General features: G+C 47.6%; 1 protein-coding gene across 1 annotated transcript in view; it reads right to left on the reverse strand.

Annotated features, from left to right (window-relative positions):
- The window catches only part of ALG3 (asparagine-linked glycosylation 3), a 77,247-nt gene that overhangs the window by 21,697 nt on the left and 32,010 nt on the right, over positions 1 to 23,540 (reverse strand). Inside the window, exons 5-8 of the mRNA XM_086805693.1 lie at positions 3,885 to 4,042; positions 3,631 to 3,697; positions 3,401 to 3,454; positions 2,383 to 2,471 (exon numbers count right to left, since the gene is read on the reverse strand). Coding sequence (XP_086661819.1) covers positions 2,383 to 2,471; positions 3,401 to 3,454; positions 3,631 to 3,697; positions 3,885 to 4,042 — 368 coding nt within the window. The remainder of the gene's footprint in view (positions 1 to 2,382; positions 2,472 to 3,400; positions 3,455 to 3,630; positions 3,698 to 3,884; positions 4,043 to 23,540) is intronic.

Raw genomic sequence — 23,540 nt, forward strand, 5'->3', positions numbered from 1 at the left:
TGCTCTCGAAAGCCACCCAACCTGCTCTGCACTGCCTCCTATAACAGATTGTCGATCTCTTCAAGACCTGCATCCAAGGCGCCTGTGGTTGCTCCTGAGTGAAAATCTAGCCTTTCCCAAATTCCCTCTATCCTGCTACAAATCTTAGGGTCATGGATGAGGCTATATGGGATCCAGGTGCTCAAATGTTTGTTTTGCCTCCAGGGGTCATCTGGGGAGTCAGGACCTGCAGGCAGGGGGTGACGACCCCGCATTGAGGAAGCGGGGGGGGGGGGGGGGGGGGGTTTCACGGGGACGAAGCTACGGAAGCAGGAGTGGGCGAGGTGGCTGGAGATGACAGGGATGGCTCTATATGAGGTGCTTGTTTTTTCCCCTTTTTTTTTTTGGGGGGGGGGGGGGGGGGGGTGCGGCCGTCCAGCCACCTGGGGAGTAGGCGTCAAACCTGCTGCTAGAGCAGCCTAGGCTACTCTACTGCCCAATCCCCAAGGGAATCTGGCGAAAAATGCTCATTATGGCTTGACGTGGGAGCCATTACCTCAAGTGTCTTATCCATAGGAGGGCTCTACACGAGGTGCTTATTTGGGTGGTTGGGGGGGGGGGGGGGGGTAGGGGCTAGTCCAGCTGCCTGGGGAACAGATGCCAAACTTGCCGCATCAGCAGCCTAGGCCTACTCCAGAAGGTCTACTGCCAAATCCCCAAGGGAATCTAGGGATTAATGCTCATAACGGCTCGATGTCGGAACTGTTACCTCAAGTGACGTATCCAAAGGGTGTGGTCCCCACAACAATCGCAACAACGGCAGTGACAGCACCTGCAAGGGATTCACCACTGTTGCGTTCATTAGACTCCTGTGGGGCTTGATGAGGGCTCCCCGCCAGTCGGTGGTGGCACTGATGGAGAGGCTCTGTGGGGGCAAGGTGGCAGTCGCAGATGACGCTGTCGGGCAGCGCCATGAGAAGGCTCCTCCAACTGGACAGATTCCACTTCCTACAGCTGTTACATTTCTCTGGACTGCCTGGGAGTGTTTTGTTTTTCGCCAGATGGGCCACCTCACATGGGCTTGCCCATGTCAATGATTGGGCACGGAGCAGACACTGCAATATTTAGACAGTGGAGGCCTGGACGTTCACAGCCTGGAGGAGATCGCTATCTAGCAAAGGAGGTTCTGCGGGGAGGTTACGAGAACTTGTATGGACAGGACCCTAGCAGCCCTAGCAACAATAGCTGCCGTTGCTTTTTTTGTGGTGGTGGTGGTTTGGGGGGGGGGGGGGGGGGGCCAGGGGGGCACGCCCCCCAGGGAAGCAAGGGAAGCAAGCCAAGACCGCCAAACCTGTGACATCAGCAAATGGGTCAGAGTCCAAGGAAAAGCCGTGCCTCCACAAGGCAAGCTACACCTAAGGAGTTCCGCACTGCTAGCGGGCTCATCGCCAGGGCCTTCGCAGCCAAGGAGGGCGAGTCAAAATCGAGCTGAATGCAGCCGTTGCCAAGGAAGAGGATGCCCACGATACACCTTTGCTCACCAACAAGAGCAGCTTGCAAGAGGTCCCAGATTGTCTTCAGGACTGGTCTACTGCCAACGAGCTTGCAAAATCACCTCAAGGGAGGCCACTAAAGAGGTGAGGAGCTGGAGGTCCGCTTTGGGACAGAGCAGTTCCCTTGGAGTCTAAGAGGGGAGAAGCCAAGGGAGCCACCTGCTGCCACGTGAGCACGACAAATGTGAATCAGCACAAGGCGAGGAGAGAAAGGGCACAACGAAGAGGCTGGGCAGAGACCCACAATGGAGCTGGTTCTTGTTGTAGCTTCTATGGAGAGGATTTAGGCAGGTGCAAAACTGTTGTAATAGACCTGGCAGCCACACTACCTTTCAATCAATCCTAACGTCTAGGGCTGCTTTAAAAAAATATATAATCAAGAAAATTCCCTCCAACAGTAACTTGCATAAAGCATTCTATGTCTAAAGAAAAAATGCAGAGAACCAAACTAAACTAAAGGTAGCATAATTATGAAGAAAGACAAGCTAGCTTCTTTGTCTTCATCCTAAAACCTGGCCTTCAGGGAGGCAGCAATTATGCTTCTCTGGACTAAAGATGAGAGGAAGAATAGAGGGAATGTGTGAAAATTCAACAGAAGACACGAAAGAAGATAGATGGCAGAGGGGAGGCAACATCTTCCTGTGATTTTCACTTTCAAAAGCTTTTTTATCGTTTGCTCCATCTACAAATGAGCAGGTATGTCTGCTTCAGCAACTCCAATTTATGTTCATTTCAATTCTCATCAACCTCACCCGAACAGCGCAATGATAGCAGCTCAAAATGCATCAGTTTTCTTGCTGAGCCCAACCATTGGCACAAGTAAAGAATAAAAGCGATAGGGTGGACTTACCAAGTATGTAAGAAAACACGGCCAAGATCAAAAGCTTTCGACATGTAATCCAAGGGATAAGACCACAAAAATGGTATTCCCAAAAGAACCTGCATGAAACCAACTTTAGCTTTCATAGCCAGGTTGTGATGGCACAACTTTTTCAAGCTTAAACAAATTTGAAATTTCTTTATCAAGAAAAATGAGAGAGTTTGAATGCAGAGAACTCAGCATATTTGAAACCTAAGAACAGAAAATCCCCTGGGAGAGCTACACATTCACCAGATGAACATGATTCTATCCATAGTTCCAGTGAGTATAGCAAGGTATTCAGTTCAGCCAGCACAGCAGGCATTTCCTCTTTCTTATGCTGAGGGGCCATTGGGACTCGATGAGGGTGTCTAGTGCTCTCTCTATCTCAACCCTACACTTGTTTTTGTTATGCTGTGTCTTATCATTCTCTTCCAGATGGAGTTTGCAAATATATGCCTTGTTTCCACTCCAACCTACCTGATATTGGTATTAGGACACAGATATCGTGTCATTGGAGGCACAGACTCACAACTAGCTCATTCTTGGCAAGGGGAAAACTGATGAAGTTCTATAGCTAGCATTCTAAGCAAACTTAAATTCTAGCAGAGGAAAAACTTATCAATGGAGCAGCATTCTTATCACTAGGTTCTGCAGTCTTCTGTGGTAAAGGTTGACACATTAATTGCCAGACTACAATCACCAAAATCAGAATAGTAAATCAAACATGGATGAACTATATTGCGTTGTAGATAACATGCACACGCTACTCAGTAACTGTAGCTTTGGCTATATAAATGAAAACACAAGAAAAGAGACCAAGGGGAAATTCTCTTCTTATAACCTTCCAAAGATCCTAGGGAGGCCAGGGCCATCACTAAGTCTATCCATCAGTTCCTGTTTAATGACAAAGTTTCATATTGGACTTTGACATAATACTCCAACATGTACTTGCGATATCAAGTGCCTAACAGTTTCATTAGACCAGTTAATGGCAGCAAAGACATACCTGAACAAGGGCAGCAAGTGAGAGTGTTACCACTACGTCCAATAGGCTCAATCCCTGCATCAGGTTGGACAATTTCAGAGCACCAGTCCTTTAGTACTGCCTATTGCCTAAAGCTTCATTGAAGTAATCACAAAACTGATTACACTAAAACTCAATCATCCTTTGGTGTAGTTACTAATGACCATGAATGCATTATTATACTGTGTGATGCAGTCTGGAAAAGATCATACCTTCAACATCAACAGCAGTAAGGGTGGTGCATACAGCAACACATTCATCTTCACTGATACTGCAACACTGCATGAAATGTACAACTGACATTCTGGAAGTGAACAAGGAAGAAAGCAAGTATCCAAATGAACGCATGGATTTTATGGTATATATGTGACTATAGAGAAAAAGGATACTTGGTAACACGGCAAGTTGCTTCTCCATTTTCTAAAGAATAATTATATATCCCTATACCAAGTATGCTTGAGATCACCTGAAAATGACCATTCCAGACTTCCATCTATTATTTTGGAAAAGAAAAATGGCTAGATGTGCCAAAGTTGTTGCAATGCAGTCATTGAACAGCCTTAGGACAAAAATAGAATGCACTCTCTTTGACAGGCAGAGCAAACAAAACGCCCACCATGGGAACTGCAAGAAAACCCAAATTAGAGATTAGACATGCAAATCCTTATTTAATTTTTAAAAAAAAACATGAACATGAGCACAAACATGAACATTAATTACACTTACTGCTAACACACATGTAATAATGAGACCATTAATAAAATATATGAGAACGTTAATAAGCTCGTGTACAAATTTGTGAACAGATTGTTCGTAATTCTCTATGTTCTTTGGGGTATGTAAAGATTAATTAAGAGTGCTTGCTGGTGTGCCTTCTTTTCTTCTTCTTTTTTAACTGGCCTTTGGCCCAAGATCTTCCCATAGTTACCACATCAGTAGGTGGCCGCTCGTAGGCGCTTATTAAACCACCGTAGGCGATGCCGCGAGGAAGCACCAAGGGGGGTTTTGAACCCAGAACCTTTTTGTCCAAACAACTTTTCGCCATCTACTCTCTATTAGTGGATTAAATAGGATCAAGCTGGAGTTCCCCGCGTCCTTGTGATCCCCCACATACACACACACTCCCCACCTCCTTTGTAATATGTAAAGATTAATTAAGAGTGTTTTCTGCTGTGCCTTCTTTTCATCATCTACTCTTGATTAGTGGGTTAAAGAGGATCAAGCTGGAGCTCCCCACTCCCCCGTGATCCCCCATCCTACCCCCAAGGTTGCAACCGTGTGCCCCCCCGTGCGCCCCCCCACACACCCCCCCACCCCCCGGTACATGCCCCACCTCCTTTGCCCTAGCGTCAGCTTCCCCCCCACCTTTGACCCTTTTCTGCGCCACCCTCCTATTCCCCTCCCCCCTGGTCATTCATGCCGCCCCTGCTGTTTGCCTGTTTTCCACTTCTCTGCGTGGCTTCTTCCCCATACCCTCCAAGGCCTTTTCTCACATTCATTCTCTACTGCTTGTTGGGCCAAAGCTATACTTTACATGGCGATTGTGAGCAATTTTTGGTTCCCCTTGTTCCAGAGGACTCCATAGTAGCCGTTACACCTTCCCTGACCAAGGCTGCCCTCATCTGTCTTTTTTTGGAAGAGGACCTCCAGCTCCTATCTACCTCAATCGCCTCATTGCAGGCCACTGCATTGGTTTGCAAATTTTTCAGCAGCAGACCTGCACAGGGACATATTCACTACCTCCTGCAAGTTGCTCTTGTTGGTGAGCACGGATGCATGACCAACATCCAGATCCAGGGGAACAGTTACACTAGGGTTGAGTTCCACATGGCTGCCCTAGCGGAGAGATTCCTGCAGCAGAACCCCATCGCAGTACACTATGCCCATGTGTACTTTGCTTGATGGCTGCACGCCTTCTCACCCAACTCTGACCCACTAGCAACCACAATTGGCTTCTCAGTTACAGTCTGCTTCCTGGGGTCTGCCCAAGGAAACCCCATAGATGGCAGCAATGATTAGGTGCCGTCTTGATCAGGTGCTCGAGGCCCCGCCCATGGACAGCAGCGATGATTATGTGCCGTCTTTATCACATAGTTACCCCCCCACTTTCACCGCCGCCGGGATGCCAGCAGTGTCCATAAACTCTGCTGCTAGTCTCCCAACCGTTTGAGTGCTCATCTTCTCCCCAGAAAAACTTCCTCAACATCTCTGGACTCCCCAAGTGGATGGCTTGCACTTTTACTATGGATCAAGTTTTATGGCCTACCTAGGCGATGGGATCTTGCTACCAGCACCACTTTGATGGTGTACGGCCTGCGTCATCCTGCCTCACCCCGTCACTATGGACCTCTTCATCCCATCTCGTTCCCTCTGCCCCTAGCCCCCCGCCTCCCCCTTCATCTGCCTCCTTCATTCCCTCTTTGCCACCAAAAACATCCTTGGACTCTGCACTCCTCACCCGCCGGTCGCTCTTAGCCTAGCAAAACCCTCTAGGTGTCAATCAATCCAGCCCTTCTCAAATCCCATGGAGACGATGCCCTTGAGTAGGCTGACTATGTCAATATGGCATCCCTCTATGTGATGCACGTGACAGTATGGCTGCACCCCGAGAAAAGCTTGTCACAACTTTTGGGGCGGCCCACTATGAGATGGTCCACAACAAAGAGCTCACTGAGGTCACCACCTAAGCTGCAAAACAATCTACATGACTAGGGAAAAAGTGGGATCTTGCTCCCAGCACCACTTTGATGGTGTACGGCGTGCGTCATTGCCTCACCCCGTCACTATGGACCTCTTCATCCCATCTCGTTCCCTCTGCCCCTAGCACACCCCCCACCCCCCCCCCCCTTTCTTTTCCTTCGTCTGCCTCCTTCATTCCCTCTTTGCCACCAAAAACATCCTTGGACTCCGCACTCCTCACCTGCCGGTTGCTCTTAGCCTAGCAAAACCCTCTAAATGTCGATCAATCCAGCCCTTCTCAAATCCCATGGAGACAATGCCCTTGAGTAGGCTGACTGTGTCAATATGGCATCCCTCTATGTGATGCACGTGACGGTATGGCTGCACCCCAAGAAAAGCTTCTCACAACATTTGGGGCAGCCCACTATGAGATGGTCCACCTAAACAAAGAGCACATTGCGGTCACCACCTAAGCTGCGAAACAATATGAATGACTCGGGAAAAAGGTTATGGGTCCTTCTTGAGCCTCCCTCAGCTGGTGAAAATTTCGGTGCTTTAGTGGCTATTGGTGCAAACAAAGAGGCACTCCAGGTGGGAGCAGATGTGTGCTGCCAAGTATGACTAACTTGGTGCTAGCCCTACTCCGTCCTGCATAGGATGGTCATCCTCATAATGCGAGTACATGTAGATCCCCTTGTTTGCTACAAAGGTGATGTGGAAGAAGACGAAGAGGTGGGTTTCTCTCACTTATGTAGGAACCATTTGTCTCTTTGTAGCTAGAGCAATCCAGCTCCAACCTCACCATGGGGAAAGCCTGGCTGATGATGATGACATATGTGATCTGAAAGTCTCTAACAAACTGAAAGAAGCCAACAGCTTGGTCCCAGATAGTGCCAGCAACTGAAATGTTGTCCGGCTCCCTGTCGAGGGCAACACTTAGTTGAAAGGAGAAGATTGTGGCTCCTACATTATATGAGTGGGACCGGAGCGTGCAGGATCACACATACTCAAAGGGGGGCCACAACATGGATGAAGGAGCTCGTCTCAAGCAGCGTGACTTAAAATGCGCGTAGTCCAGTGGGTGCCCCATTAGGCACTCCATGGCAAGCACTGAGACCAGTGAGCAGGATTGGATCAGATTGGAGCAGATTTGAGGGCCCGATAGGTGCCTGGAAGTGCCTAGGGCATGCTTACAGAGGTGGGATATTTATTGGGCATAATATGAACACATTTAATGACATCTATGATAATAGTTTTGGGGCTCAAAGTGATGGACGACCAGAAAATGACCAACCATCAAGAAGGCAGCCAAAGATATATGAGAGCATCCATACGCCCAAGTCAAGAGCAGTCAACCACTGAAGATAACACTCGATAGGGAGAGAGAGAGAGAGAGAGAGAGAGAGAGAGCTCCCTGTGCCTGCTGCCCAGGCCCCCTCACCCTCTGCACTTGCTGCCCAGCACCCCTCCTCCCTCTGCGCCTTCTCCCCCTTGACACCCCAGCCTTGTGCGCAAGCTGCTCCAGCCCCCCCTCGTCGCGACCAGTCCTCCTCTTGACCCGCTCCCCCCCCCCCCCTCCCCCTTCTCTCTTGGAGGACTCTATGGCAGCCACTCTGTCTACCCCGACCCCCACAGCTCACAGATGTACTTTTTCTATCAAGGAATTTCATCTTTTGGCCTCTTCTATCACCGTCGGGAGGACACCAATCTAGTAGGCAAGCTTGTCGACAGCCGCCCGGCATGCAGGCAGTTTAGAGACCTGCTTCATGCAGCCTGGCTTGGCAACCAGGGCCAGATCACCGATATTCAGTTCATGGGCAAGAGCTGCCTGAGGATAGAGTTCGACTCCTACCTCGTAGCAGCGTTCTTGACCGGAGCCCACTCCTAGTATGGGAGGCCCAACTCTTCTTGGCATGCTGGTACCATTGATTCTCACCTGAGTCAGACCCGCTGGCACAGGTAGCAGTCTTTTCGGTCACAGCCAGGACTCCCCAAGGAATACCTGCCAGTTCTTCCAATGATTGGCAGGATCCTTGGTTAGGTAGTCATCACCCAAGCAACGAGTATTCCAACACTCCGCATTATCATGACATCACCGTAGTCCCTCCCCCACGAGATCGACATTCCCTGCATGGACCAATCTCATCACACTCAACGAGTGGAGTAATTTGGCCTCCCTGGTCAGTGTTACATCTGCCGCAAGACGGGATATATGTGCCCCTGTCAACGAAGCGCAGCAGGCCAGACTTCTCACCCTCACGCATCTGCAGTTCCCGGAGATGGAGAGGAGGGGGACCCCACTCTAGGAGCCTCATCACACACTCATCATGATTCCTCCTCAAAAGGGGGAACAATTCTCAAGATACCGGTTCCCATGACAAACCATTATGAGCCCTTACTTTCGAAGGAGGCGGCCCCTTGCCTCACCTCTGACTACAAGAAGACCCCAGAGGGACTCCCCCTCACCCCCTGGTCAACCCCATCTTGCCCCATCCTCACGCTAACCCCCCGGACCCTATGGAGACCCCATCAAAGCCATGACCCTCGTCAACAAATGCTCCTCCTCCCCCCCTCCCCCGCTAGCCTTGCCACCCTCTCAAGGGCCGCCTCCTCCCCCAAAGCCAAAGAAAGAAAGAAAGATATATTAAGCATCTACTAAAGACCCAATGGGCCTATGAGACCAAAGTGATACAATAATGTCCATGGCATATCTCATCATGGAATGGAAAATAAAACAAAATGAAAACATAAATATAGCTATCTCACTGGGGTGATACAAAACTGTCCATGGAAACTCGTCATGGAATACTGAGAACATAAAACATGGGAGCAACCTCAGCTCCGAGTAGATGGTATACCACTCTCCAAAATGTCAAGCATGGGGCTGACGAGTATGGCCGAGAGGTCTCCCTCAGCTATGTCACGTGGAAAGGTAGCTCGATGGCGGTGGAGCATGTCCTGGATCTGGAGCTGATGAGGTGATCGTGGCTGACGCAGGGGGGGGTGTCGAGGGCGTCGGGCACGCTGGAGTGCAGAGGCTCGATCCAAGGTAACTCCTCTCGGGCGAGGTAGGTCCAGAGCAGCTCGTTGAGGGTCCACAAGATCCACTGTGTCGGTGTCCTCCACCTCCTGGGTCCGGAAGAAACTAGTGATGGTTGGCTGTCGAGGGAGGAGGCGGGGTGGCTGGGGCCTGTCAAAGGAATACCACCTACTGGCAGTCTTTCCAGAATCCAGAGCTTCTCAGACCCACTGGAGGCCCAGATTTACTGTTCACATTGACAAAGTACCCAGCCTCACCTCCTCCAAGAGGCCCCTCATTCCTATTGGGATACCCGGTCGACTACGTTTTCTTCAAGCATTCAGCAAAGTTTGAGGAGACTTGGACACCACTGCTGTGAGTTTCTGTGGTGCTCTCTACCACTCTCCCCCACCTCTGAGTGTGAGAGTCAGATTCAGTTGGACTGATGTGGGGTTGGAGGCCACGCTGCGCGCAAGGGGCATACCACTCTCACATGCTGCGAGATGCTCGTGTTACCAACACCATGGAGGTAGCTTGGCCTATGCTAGGATGGAGATTCTGCGCCTTCTCTGGAAGCGAAAGCGGCTTCTCTATTCATCTACTTCCACTTCGTCTTTCCTCGCTAAAGAGGGCACACACAAGCACCTTCCCCGCCCTGAGATCTCGCCTCCAAAGACACGAGCAGAGGCCCTTGGGCAGTGGAGCCACCTAGCCACCACCATTCGAGGTTACTTGGAGCAGCTTCCCCCACGGGAGGACAGCCACTAATGATACATCCCAAGGCTAACTAGGGTTAATACCTTCACGTTAGGTTAACCATAGCCTAGGGGTTAGGCATCTTAAGTGGATGATAGTAGCTTTTCTGAGATGTGCTATATTTAGTTCCTGGTTTATAGGAGGCCTATATAAGTGACTTTATGGTCAGTTTGGGGGAGAGCTCCTTAGACCTGGACTACTTCGTGCTTATATCCGATGGGTGTGTACTAGTGGTATGGGACACCAAGGACTTTGCACATGGAGCCATGTCTCGGATGCTACTATCCCCCTGTGTTTGGGATTGAGCCTAAGCGGCTGGCTCTATGGTTGGGCGATGAGCTAGATGCATGTGTCTATGCGTGTTTCCTTTTTGTTTATGCTTAATTGCATGGTCTATTAGCCTGGGGGACTTACAACTACCCCCCCTCGAAGCCAACCGCGAAGGTGCAGCGGTTGATGGAGTCTCTAGCCGTTCCATGCCACCCAACCTTCCTACCATGAGGATTACCTCATGGAACATCTTAGGCCTAGGCGGTGCCTAGTTTCGACAAGGCATGCAGAGGATCTAAGAGGAGCGTTGTGTGAAGTTTTTTGGGAACCTCAACCTCAACTTGTACATGTGTACATGAGTGTTGTTCGTGTTGTGATAAAGTCATGGGAGCACCCATTGACTCAGTGTGGGCGTCGTGGATGCGGCAATCATGCATGGGGCTTTGATGGAAGTGTATTTGCAGGAAAATGTTGAGATTCTGGAAGCACAGCTTGTCCGGAGCGTAGTCTGCTGAAGGTAGTATCAGCTGTTCGATGGCTCGTATGTGTGCGCGACCGTTTGATATGTGTGGGCACGTCAAAATACAAAGGGCACTAAGCTGCATTTGAAGTTGGTGGAGGGCATGGGCAGAAAAAGGTAATGAGGGGCCAAAGTTGCCTTGGGCATTTGGTGTGAAAAGGAATAATAGGTGGCTTTAATAAAATAAAATGAGAATAATGTGGCGAGCCACATGGAGGCGTGAGTGGCTGCCAGCGCATATTCCAGAAGGAAACGAAATCCAGAAGCTGGCAAGCACGTGAAGGTGACGGCTTGGAGGAAGACTGCCGTGCTGGTGATTCTGCGGGGTGCGCTGAATACAAGAGGGGAGGGCGGCCTTGTAGAAGGGGGACTCCCTGGTGCAGCGGCAAGACGAAGCCAAGGGGGAGGTACTGGAGCGCAGCCGCAGGTCCGCAACAGGGAGAGGAGCAGTTGGTAGAGCGAGCTGCTGGATGCGCACGAGGGGTGTTGGGCGTTGCTGCAGCTGCCGACTGGTAAGCAATGTAGCTGAAAAAACGGAGAAGGTGTGGGCGCCTTGAAAAGAATAGGGTCGCCCGGTAAGTGAGCGAAGGTCCAGAAGGGGTGAATCGCCTGGAAGGCGCTGCAGCAGACAGCATACAGGCCAGCAGGTAGCTGCCGTGTGCGAAAGGTCAGTGGTCAGAAAGAGAAGAGTACAAGACGACTGGGGAGCGTGGCTAGCAGCACATAGCGCTGGGAAGAGGCGCTGGGGCGTGTGCAGCCATAGGCGCAGAAGGGCAAGAAGCGTGGAGTTGCTGGCGTCGACTGAGAAGGTCAATAGCCTGGGTTTAGTGGAAGCAGTGACTTGGGCGCAGCTGTGGCTAGAGAAGAGGCAACGGGCTGGTGACTGGCGCAAGTGGCTGGACGTAGAGGTGAACAATGATCGCTGGTTGGTGATAAGCGGAGACCACCTTCCAGAAGCACTAAGCGGGCTGATTATGGGCTGGTGATACACTGGGGACCAGAGAAGCGCAGCTGAAGAGAGAGACCTGAGAGGGTGGTCGCCTTAGGAGCTGGGTGTTTCTCGGATGAAGGGATGAAGGCGCTGCTGTAAGTGAGCAAGGGGTCCGCCTGGGTTTCATGGTAGCTGCCTTGATCAAGGGTGACGGGCTGGTGATAGTGGAGAGCAAAGGCCGCCTTTGAGGTGTTGGCTGCACAGAGACGGGCTGCAAGCGTGGAGGGCACGCATAAGAAACGAAGCAGAGAAGAGGCAACAGAGAGGCTGGCGACTGGCAGTGAAGCAGGTTGCTGCGGCTGGTAGCTGAAGCAAAGAGAGGGGGAATAAACCTGATAGTGCAAAGGGATCGCTCAAGTGAGCTGGTTTTTTGTGTGTGTGGTTGGTAGCGAGGGGAGAGAGCAGAGTGAAGGAGAAGAAGGTGATTGCTGGTGGTGTAGGAGAGAGTGGACTTCAGCTGAGGTGCAGTGCAAAGAACGAAGAGGTCGGCTGCAGAGAAGCAAGAGAGAACGGACAAGGAGCGACCAGGAGCTGGAGAGGGCTGATTGCGAGCGGGTGCTTGATGAAGCTGGTGTCTGGGATATCTAACTCTGTAAAGAAAGGTCTTTTCTGAAATATAAGTCCTGTTCATGCTCTTTGGTCTGGTGTTCTGGTGTGTTTGCATGCGTGTGTGGAAGTGTGGCATTCTATAAAGGCGTAGACAGCTTTACCGCTTCCGTGCCATCAGCGTCACAGAGCACTGGTTGGTGTGGTGATCTTGATATTCTCATAGTTCACAGGTAAGACCCGGCAACTGCGGGGGGAGATCTTCCTGGCAAGAGCCATAGAGTCTGGTCCCCAGCTTTTGGGCCCCAAGGGAATGAGGGAGGAGTATGAACCTTTGTGAGCCAGACTCTTGTATCCTTGGTGGAAGAATTAGGCACGATCTTTTTCTCGAAAAAAAAAGGGTGGTGTCGGATCTGAGTTTAGGTCCAGATCAGCATTGTCCTTTTTTTTTTTGCAATATATACAATTGATTAGGTCTATCTTGCCTCTTCATTGTGTATTTATAGTTAAGTGATTAGGTAATGAGATAAGCATTAATTAGCATATTAACAAGTGTCAATTGGCATTAATCCAAGAACCCTACTACCAAGGTACCTAGGGCACCAGGATCAACAGCTAGCTTTTGGCCCACATGATTAACTCCAACACCATAGTCCTCAATTGAGTGCAGTGAAAGACTCTTGTCCTTCAAGAGGACTGTGTTGGCCTCCTCAAGTTTTACGCCCTCATTGGGGTACAATCTCGCAATGACTTCTGGATACATGTGAGGCAGTACCTCCACACAAATGCTTGGTGCATGGATGGTAGCTCTAGCTTCACTACAGCAAGAGTGGAGTGTGCTACCTCGGAGTAGTTGATTTTTAACCACCAGGGGCAAGCCAAATGCCTAACACGCCATATGTTCCACAACCTCCTTTTCTGCAAAGGGCCAACCCCACCAATCTTGCCTAGCTGGACCACTTTTTAAACTTGATGAGTAGGCTTGCAACTTGCAACGGAGGTGGTTCTGTTGACATCCTGATTGGCACCACCTTCTTTGATAATGCCCCAATTCTCTTGCACCTTGGTGACCCAAGGTGTAAACGGAAGAGCAACTGAACACGAAAAATCTAATCAATCATGAAATCTGAAAATACACATAAGTATGCCAAATAAAACAAGATGGCAAATCTGCACAGTACACCACACTAGGGGCCAAAAGATGGGCTGACACCCCCCCCCCCCCCCCCCTTTATGGTTAGATTACCAAAAAGGAGTCTGCTTTCAATACAACTTTGCGGGTGCCCAGGGTTCACCACCCATAGGCTGCACTTGTTTCTTCCAATACAATATGAAAACAAGAAAACATCACATAAACTGAATTTGCTCACAATTCTCAGCACAAGTGAGCATTCCCGGCATCAAGCACATGCAGGACAACTATGGACAGCCCATAGTACTCCCACATCAACCCGGGACAACTCAACATCATCATCTTCTTCCTGTCTAGCTCATAGAGCAAGTCGACCAGCCCTCAAAAGCTGTTTTCAGCAGTCAACCAGTCCTCAGTAGCCTCAGAAGAAAGCGACCAAAAGTTGTACATAAGCCTGCAAACCCCCGGTCGGAAGGAAAACTCTCTAGATGCCCCCGACCAGCTCTTCCTCTTTGTTTTTAACCTCTGTCCAGCCTCTGTTCATGCTGTAATTCAGCCGGCCAGCAGTGGAGAACATGCACTCACTTATAAATTGTCCGGTCACTTATAAGTGAGCATGAACCTGCACCAATAATTATTAGCATGTGAACTCGTAAAGCTGTAAATTGAGTTTTTGGGAATACTTACCACCTGCAAAACACATGTAGACCACCTGTCAGTCCCAAACAGGGGTGCACATACACGTCCACAAGGTGCCCAGGAGTCCCCGGCCCCATGGACAACACAAGCAGAAATCTCAAGCATTGTCCAGGCAAACAAGACAAGTCATCCAAAGATAAAATCGAAGTCATGCACACACATGAGTGCAATTATATTGGAAAGAAACACCCAACTGCTCAGTTGTATCCGATAAAATGTCCAAGGCTCATGATCCTTCCAGAACCTTCCCATAACATAAATACGAAAGATCTCCAAGATAGCTAGTCCAAGAGAATTTCATCATGTCAGGCTCCATGGGCCATAAATGTACACCATGTCAGACCCCACAAGCCACACATGTACTATCATGTCAGGCTACACCAGCCATACATGTATTGTCATGTCAGGCTCCATATGCCACACAGACACACCATGTCAGGCTACACCAGCCATACTTGTATGTCATGTCGGGCTCCACATGCCACACATGAACAGTAGAAAAAAAATAGAAGCTGTAAGGCATTTTGTGACATTCCCCCCGGCTTCTAAGCAGTTGACCGCACTAAAAAGCTTCCAAGTCGGCCTTCAGAAGTTCCGGATAATCCGCAAAATAATCCTAGTCCATCCATTTTGCATCCATAGCCGAATAGTTTTTAAACTTCACAAGATACCTACGCACTAGCTTGCCACCTGCATGCTTGCGCTCTTTATGAAAAACTATCTGCTCAGGTTGTAATACCTCCTCAAGTTCATCCACTTCTGGTGGATCTTCCAAAACTGGTTCCGTAGGAGGTGGTCCCACATAAGGCGTTAGCAAACTGACATGAAAGGTATTGTGTATTTTCCAGTGATCGGGCAATACCAATCTATATGCCACTTCATTTATTTTCTGCAAAATTTGGAATGGTCCATAATACCTGTTTGAAAGCTTAGGAAACCGGCCTTTCTTACCTGGCCGCTTCCAAAGATGTGCTTTCTCAAACTTTAGTAATACCTAATCACCTTCCTTAAAAAACCACCTCTCCCCTATGTTTGTGAGCTGTCTTTTTTTGCTTAGCTTGCGATCTTTCTATGGCTGTCCGAACCTGTGTAAACGCAGTATCCAAATCACGAACATACTCATCTGCTACAAAGATTTCATCTTTTGTTCGTAAGATAGGTGGAAGCACCACCTTGTGTAACTTGGTTGAACACAATGCTAATCAATACACTTAAATACACTAAGATTTGATGGACACTTGCTAAAAAATACAAGAAGTAAATTGCTGAATTGACAAGAGACACACAATGAGCCGGAACGGCTGACCTCTCCCTCAAATAAAGTATATTGATCTTGGGACAATCAAGTACATAGTGTCATGGGCATTTCTGACCAGATTTCCATACCAATGCATATGAATACAGTATTGCAAAACAAGTGGTTGTCGATGTAGACTTGCAACCCACACTACCCTCTCAAGTGCCCATGTTCCCTACCATCTGCTCTCTATTGTTCCACCAACACATGGTAGCAACAATCTGCAAGAGAGCACGTAGGACAAGAGAACACTACACAGGGTATGTGATCTTGTAATCCGGTTCGTCCCTCCTGCTACTTGCTCCCATATTTAAGCATAAAAGCTTACCAATAGCAAGTAGAGTCGATGATAGCGGAAGTCTTCGCGATGGAAGTCCTTGGAGTGTTGAGATCTTTGATTTGTCGCCTTTCTTTGCGACAAAAGTCTTCAAGAGGATGAAGGGAACCTTGGGAAAGCTTCCCCTATGGTTCAACTTGAGAAAGGAAGACTGAAATTAGGGTTTTCAATAAAAAGACCAGAAATTACAGCAAAAATGAGAGCTGTTTTGTTGAATTTCAGTCATTGGGAGTGAGTAGGAGAGTGATTAGTACTTGGAAACACTCTTGGAAGCTTGGAAAACACCCTAGCAAGTTGGGTATGGCTATGGAGAGCTTGGAAATGGAGAGAAATGGTGAAAAAAATAGAGTTTTCAGCCTCCAAAAATCTTCATGAAGAGAAAACACGAATTTTCTCTTAATAAGTAAGTGAATTGGGGTCCAATCAGGTGAAGGGACATAGGGAGATGCCCATTTATGAGTAAAAAGGGAGGATCACGTCCTGGACATTGAGTCTTGTCCGCCTCGGGACTTCAGTGAGTGTGAACTTGGAAGCGGTCATAATTTATAAGTGACTTTTGGGCGCCCAAACTTTAATGAAGTGGGAACGCACTCACTTATAAATATTGGCTAAGTCCTAAGGGCTATTTGAGCCTAGATTGGGTGATACTTACCACCTATTCACATGCCACACAACCATGTCAGCAGACAGTTTCACACGCACAGTTCACGGGCGGGGGCGTCCCCTAGCCCGGAACTACACATAGGTCATGCAGGCATGACAACAGCATGCAATTTCATTTGCAGGCAAGCACATAAAGATGCTATGCAATGCAACATTGGTATGGACAATCCCCGTTCATGAGACTATACCAAAATAGACGTGCTCCAGGCAAGTACATGAGGTACCAGACCCAATGGAACACCAATCCACCAAGCATTTCCGGGCATGTACATGGAGGCACAAGTCCCAACTGAAAGCCAAGTCTACAGTATCACATGAGTGGCATCAATCCCCGGCATAAACAACTGCCATGGACACCAGTCCAATGTACATACATGATAAGAAAGCACGGGTGGACCAATTGGGTGGCCAAATGGTGACATCCCCCCCCCCCCCCCCCCCCCCGCTTCTAAACAGTTGTCCACAACTGAAAAGCATCCAAATATGTCTGGAGCACATGCGGGCAATCTTTGAAGAACTCTTCATCTACCCATTTAGCATCAATGGGAAGATAGTTCTTAAACTTCACAAGGTAACGCCTCACAACTTTGCCTGCAGCAAGCTTGCATTCCTTGTGATACACAATTTGCTCTGGCTGGAAGATCTCCTCAAGCTCATCCACTTCTGGTGGATCCTCAATGACCATTTCACTAGGCTCCGGCCCTACATACTTGCGAAGGAGACTCACATGAAAAGCATTGTGTATGTGCCAATGACTAGGTAATGCCAATCTGAAAGCCACTTTGTCACGATTGTGACTTAGTTCATTATACACAGTCTCCTCATGGTTACAGATACTGAAGTGACATGATTACAGAGGACCCCTACACTCGGATGGTCACAACTATTCGCTCTAGAGACATGCCTCTTCATCAAGAGCCACACTCCTTAGACGACTGGTCACACCCCTTCGCTCTAGGGTTGCAACTCTTCATCCAATGGTTGCAGCTATTCGTCCAAAGGATGTGTCTCTTCACCTAGAGTCGTGACTATTGGTCATGGGATGTGTCTTTTCATTCGTGTCTCTTGAACTCCTATATAAGGAGCCTGTTGTATCACAAATTCAATCAATCAATCAAACATCTGTATTCAAGTCTACTTTCAGTTTCAGTCTTAAATACACAGATAGTGGATGAAATACTAAGTAATAATAGTAATCCTCACAGTGGTATCAGAGCAAATTTTTTTCCCGGGCCTACGGTTGTGAGCCTCTCACCCTCTCCGCTCTACTCTCCTCTCGGTGTTGTATGGAAGAAGCAGAGCGATGGTGGACTTGGCGTGAATCCTTGCTTAAAGTAATGTAAACAAGAACAAAAGGTTTCACACAAATACACACGCATGGTGTGTATTGCAGAGAGGGAACCCTTGCTGCATACCTGGACTACCCGCCCTCCTCGCTGACCAGTGAGTTAGGCGTTCGCAGCATGGCATCTCCCTGCCAAATATGGAACACTCCCTCGCTTCGTGTGCTGCAGGCTGTGAGCCTCGTTAATCCTTGCAGCTGCCGACCCTGAATTCCTCACCGCCAACTAGCGCCTGCTGCCCGCCTCTTCGCTTTGCTGGCAGCACCCCTTCGAAGCGGCGCATCCATTCAGTCAGCACGCGACGCGTCCAGGCCTTGAAGCGGCGCATCCTTTTTTCATTCGGTGACGTGTTCCAGGCCGTCACCTTTACATCAAAGAAAACAACAAACAAAAAAAAATATTTTTTACACGTACTATTGCCACGTGGGTATCTCAAAAAAAAAAACCAAAAACACCCAACAGGCGTGAGTAACCCACCGGGCTTGCGCTGGGCTTCCGTTGGGATTCGCTGGTGTGAACTGCCGCCTTGGGCGATTCGGAAAAACCACCACCCCGGCTGCCAGGATGCCGCCTTCTTCTTGCTCGCCTCCCTCAGCAAGGAAACCAGCCCCCGACCAGCGTATTTAAAAAAAAACCCAACGGGCGTACGCTAATGTGAACCGGCACCCCCAACCCCCCGGATGCAGCCCTCTTCATGTACGCCCCTCTTGTCTTGGCAATGACTTTCTTGGCATGTAAGGCTTCCACCAATCCCTGCAGTGCAGAATTTTGTTGCTGTCCAGAAATTACAAGCAGCATAAAGTGTTGAAAGCGGCCTCAAATCCTCATTTTCTTCACCGATTTTCCTTCTCGAGCATGAAATGAAGGCATTTCAACTACTCTTGAAGCCTTCTCTGGCTACTTTTTCGTCACACTTGATCCATGGTGAGCCAAAGCCTCCTCAAGCTCCCGACAAGCAACTTCTTGGCGTACAACACCCACAACAGGTTTCTTGTCCTCAGCACAGTTCTGTGGAGACCACCAGACATGAAATAACTTCGTTCGAGCCTCTGCATGCTCATCGCAAACATTCTCAGCATTACAACAGTTATGAGAAAGCTGAAGATTCAGAAGATTCTTGTACATGTGTGACAAATACAATGTCCACAACTGCTTTTCTTGCCGTGACCCAGGCAGAAGTGATACCCTCGTCACCGCCCGTGCAAAACGGAGTCTTTGTCTCTGACCAGCTACCTGACGCCATGGTGAATGATGATTCTTCTTCAAAAATGAAGACTCCAGTCCTTACCTTCAGTGGTGCAAAGGATAAATCAGACGCAGACTCTTGCAGCATGACTTCAGTCGTTACAAATAAATCTTTGGACATAACTTGTCCCGCGAACAACTTTCTGAGCAAAGAAAAGCATATGGAAGATATTTCTTCTCAACCTACGACAACACTTGAAGACTTTTGTGTTCCAGACAAGCCAATGGAATCCTTTTCAGATTTCCAAATGATGGTCACTACCCAAATGCAAAGCGTGGTGACACAATCACATAATTTACCAATAGTTTCACTTGAAGCAGATAAAGATTCAATCTTTTCTTGGACAAAGCTCGAAGTTACCAATGATGTTAACAAAAGTTCTACTCAAGTTACAGATATGACTCTCATGCTTTTGGTAAAGATGAGACAAGTTGCAGATACAGTTAATATTCAGTTTGGTATATACAAGATTGTTATGGTCAACAATAATGCCATGACATGGGATCTAGCAGCTAGAGCTTTGGATGCAGAAGCAATACAATCATTTCCCTTCTTCTAGAGTCACAACAACTACCCCTGGGTTTTATTTTAAATGGGAGGGAATGTCACGATTGTGACTTAGTTCATTATACACAGTCTCCTCATGGTTACAGATACTAAAGTGACATGATTACAGAGGACCCCTACACTCGGATGGTCACAACTATTCGCTCTAGAGACATGCCTCTTCATCAAGAGCCACACTCCTTCGACGACTGGTCACACCCCTTCGCTCTAGGGTTGCAACTCTTCATCCAATGGTTGCAGCTATTCGTCCAAAGGATGTGTCTCTTCACCTAGAGTCATGACTATTGGTCATGGGATGTGTCTTTTCATTCATGTCTCTTGAACTCCTATATAAGGAGCCTGTTGTATCACAAATTCAATCAATCAATCAAACATCCGTGTTCAAGTCTACTTTCAGTTTCAGTCTTAAATACACAGATAGTGGATGAAATACTAAGTAATAATAGTAATCCTCACACACTTCATTGATCTTCTCGATCACTCGAAAAGGCCCATAGTACCTGGTTGTAAGCTTAGGATATGCACCCTCTTTGCCAGGCCTCTTTGCAAGTCTTGCTTTCTCAAATTTCAGCAATACCCAATCATTCTCTTTAACATCCAATTGCCTTCTATGCTTGTTGGCAGCCTTTTTCTGCTTGTCTTGTGACCTTGCAATGGCTGTCCGCACCTGAGTAAAAGCAATATCCAAGTCTCTTACATACTCATTAGCTGCAAATATCTCATCCTTTGTGCGAAGGATGGGTGGCAAAACCACCTTACCATAAACAATCTCAAATGGGGCCTTTCCCGTGGATGCATGTATCGTGTTGTTGTAAGCAAATTCCACAAGCGGTAAGTACTTCTCCCAAGAAGACTTCTGATCCGCCACAACACATTTCAAGAGATCCAACATAGCTGAATTTGCAGCCTCACTTTGCCCATCCGTTTGAGGGTGATAAGCTGATGATGAGAAGTCCAATTTGGTGCCCATATTATCAAATAAGGCCCGCCAAAAGAGACTTGTAGTCCTGGGATCTCTATCCCCCACAATGGACTTCGACATTCCATGATGTTTGAACACTTGTGCAAGATATATTTTAACCATATGCTCAGCTTTGATGGTCTTTTTGACCGGTAAGAAATGAGCTTGCTTGCTAAACCTGTCCACAATTGTCCAAATTGCATCATTACCCTATTGGATACGTGGCAAGTCCATAATGAAATCCATTGTAATACTTTCCCATGGCTGCGTGGGAATAGGCAATGGCTGAAGCAAACCTGGTGCCTTTTGCCTATCAAATATGACTTTTTGACAAGTGATACATACACGTACATGTGCCTCTATGTCCTTCTGCATACCTGGCCAAAAGAAATACCGCTCAATCAAGTGCGTAGTAGGCATTACGTCTCTATGACCAGCATATGGAGAAGCATGGCACTCATCCAAAACCTTTTGCCTCATGTCAGACACCACACATAGGCAATTATCTTTCATGAGATAACCCTCTTTGATCACATATGAGGCATGTGCATGACTAGCCATCAAATCAGCCCAAATAGTGGCAAAATCAGCATCCGTATGATACAAATCACGCATAGTAGACAAGTTCCCATGAGAGGCAACCGAGATAGCTGCTGCAAACGGCTTTCGTGATAGTGCATCGGCCACTACATTCTTCTTTCCCGGGGTGTGCAAGATCTGAAAATGAAACATAGAGAGAAAATTGGCCATCCTCATATGCTTCTCTGACAACTTAGTTTGAGTAAGAAAATACCTCAAACTCTGGTGATCTGTCTTCACAGTGAAATCAATCCCAAGAAGGTAATGTTTCCATATAGTAAGTGCATGAATTACAGCCAAGAGCTCTTTCTCATAAATGCCAAGAGATAGCTCTGCATCATGCAATCTACGACTCTCATAAGCCACGGCATGTCCCTCTTGATTAAGGACAGCTCCTCTGCAAATTCCAGATGCATCACATTCCACACAAAAAGGCTTTTGCAAATCCGAAAATGATCAACACTGGACCATGAGTAGTTGTATCTTTCAATTTGAGGAATGCATCTCTCTCTACATTAGTCCATTTGAACATGGCCTTCTTCTTTGTCAAATCATGTAAAGGAGAAGCAATCCATGCAAAGTGCCGAATGAACCTGCGGTAGTAACAGCATAATCCAAGAAAACTACAGATCTCATGCACCGAACTCAATTCGGGCCAATTCCGAATTGCATCAATCTTTGCATGATCCATCCGCACTCCATCTTTGGACACAATATGCCCAAGATAATGTATCTCTGACAAGAAGAACTCACTCTTCTTTGCATTCATGAAGAGTTTATGCTTATGGAGCTCTTCAAAAACAATAGCCAAATGAGCTTTATGCTCTTCTTGGGTCTTCGAGTCTCGAGAAGACTAGGATGTCATTGAAGAAGACACCTGTAAATTTCCTGTACCCATGGAATATGCGATCCATCATTCTATTGAATGTAGCCAGGGCATTTGTAAGACCAAAAGGCATAACAAGATACTCATATAGCCCAAATGCTGTCCTGAAAGCAGTTTTGTGTACATCCTGAAGCACTACACGCACTTAATGATACCCACTCTTAAGATCAATTCGGCTAAAGCATGTCGATCCATCCAACTTGTCAAGGATGTCGTCTATGCGTGGAATCGGAAACCGATTCTTGATGGTGAGCTTATTCAAAGCTCTATAATCCACACACATACGAAAGAATCCATCCTTCTTTTGAACCAAGAGGACGGGTGAACAATATGGGGAAGAGCTTGGCTAAACCAAACCCTTCTCAAGAAGCTCATCCACTTGCTTCATGATCTCCTCTTTTTGGGATGCGCTTACACGATAGGCTGGCCTATTAGGTGGTGAGCTACCCGGCACAAGATCAATGCGATGATCTTCCGGTCGTACAGGTGGTAGCTCATTTGGTAACTCATCAGTAAAACAATCATTGTGCTCTTGCAAAAATTTCAGCCTATCATTACTAAGAGTGTTTACATGTACATTATTTTCCTCAACATGATCTCGTACAAAAGTCAAGTACGCAAAAACACTCTTTTTCATTACTTTCTTAATTTGTACATGAGATACAAGGGGAATGGTATCGTCCTCTTCACCAGCATCAATTACATGTTCTCGGCCTTTATGCATGAAGGCGATCCTATTAGTCTTGTAAGCCTTGCACGGATCAATACGTGTATGCCAAGGCTTTCCAAGCAATACATCACAACCATTCAAAGGTGCCACAAGAAAATCCTCATGATCCACATAGCCTTGAATGTGTATGCGCAACTTGCCAAAAATAGGCATGACCTGCACCTCTCTACCAACAAAGGTAGCCCTTGCTTCAATTTGAGGACCCATGTCCTCCACTTCAATACCGAAAGCAGCTGCCATCTGAGTGGATATGAAATTTTCAGATGCACAATCATCAAACATGAACAAAGCGGGCTGATCTTTGAGCTGTCCCCAAGCTTTACATACAACCCTATCTTTGCTATCATGTGAAGTGTTGCCATGTACATCCGGAACCATATGCACATTAGGCTTTGATACATTTGCATTATCACGCTTCTTCTTGTTTGGGCATGCCTTTGCAATACGCTCGGTGCTACCACAAGTAAAGTATTTCCCATATATTGCTTTTTCTGTTCCGGAGTGAGACCATAGTCTCTCAGTTTGAAGGGACGCTTCTTGGGTTTTATTTTGAGCCTTTGGACCATTTTTATCTTGGTTTTGGTCCTTTTTAGGTAGCTGTCCATCATTTTGCAGGTTTTGGACAGCCCTCTCTTTGCCTTGAAATGAGGGTTTAGCCTTATTGGATCGACTCAATTTGAGTTCCAATTGTTCGGTGGCGGTGGCGGCTGCGATTAATTGGTGTAAGGTATGACCAAGATACATTTCTAGTCCCGCTCTGTACACGGGTTGCAATCCCGATTGAAACCTTCTCTTCCTTTCCGCCTCGGTGACATGCATAAATGGAGACACCTCCAAGAGCACTTTCCAAAACTTTTGTACATATGCATTTATCGATTCCCCCTCATTTTGCTTTACCCAA

Source organism: Cibotium barometz, chromosome 1, assembly GCF_041138505.1.
Source record: "Cibotium barometz isolate CiBa-2024 chromosome 1, ASM4113850v1, whole genome shotgun sequence".
Classification (NCBI taxonomy): domain Eukaryota; kingdom Viridiplantae; phylum Streptophyta; class Polypodiopsida; order Cyatheales; family Cibotiaceae; genus Cibotium; species Cibotium barometz.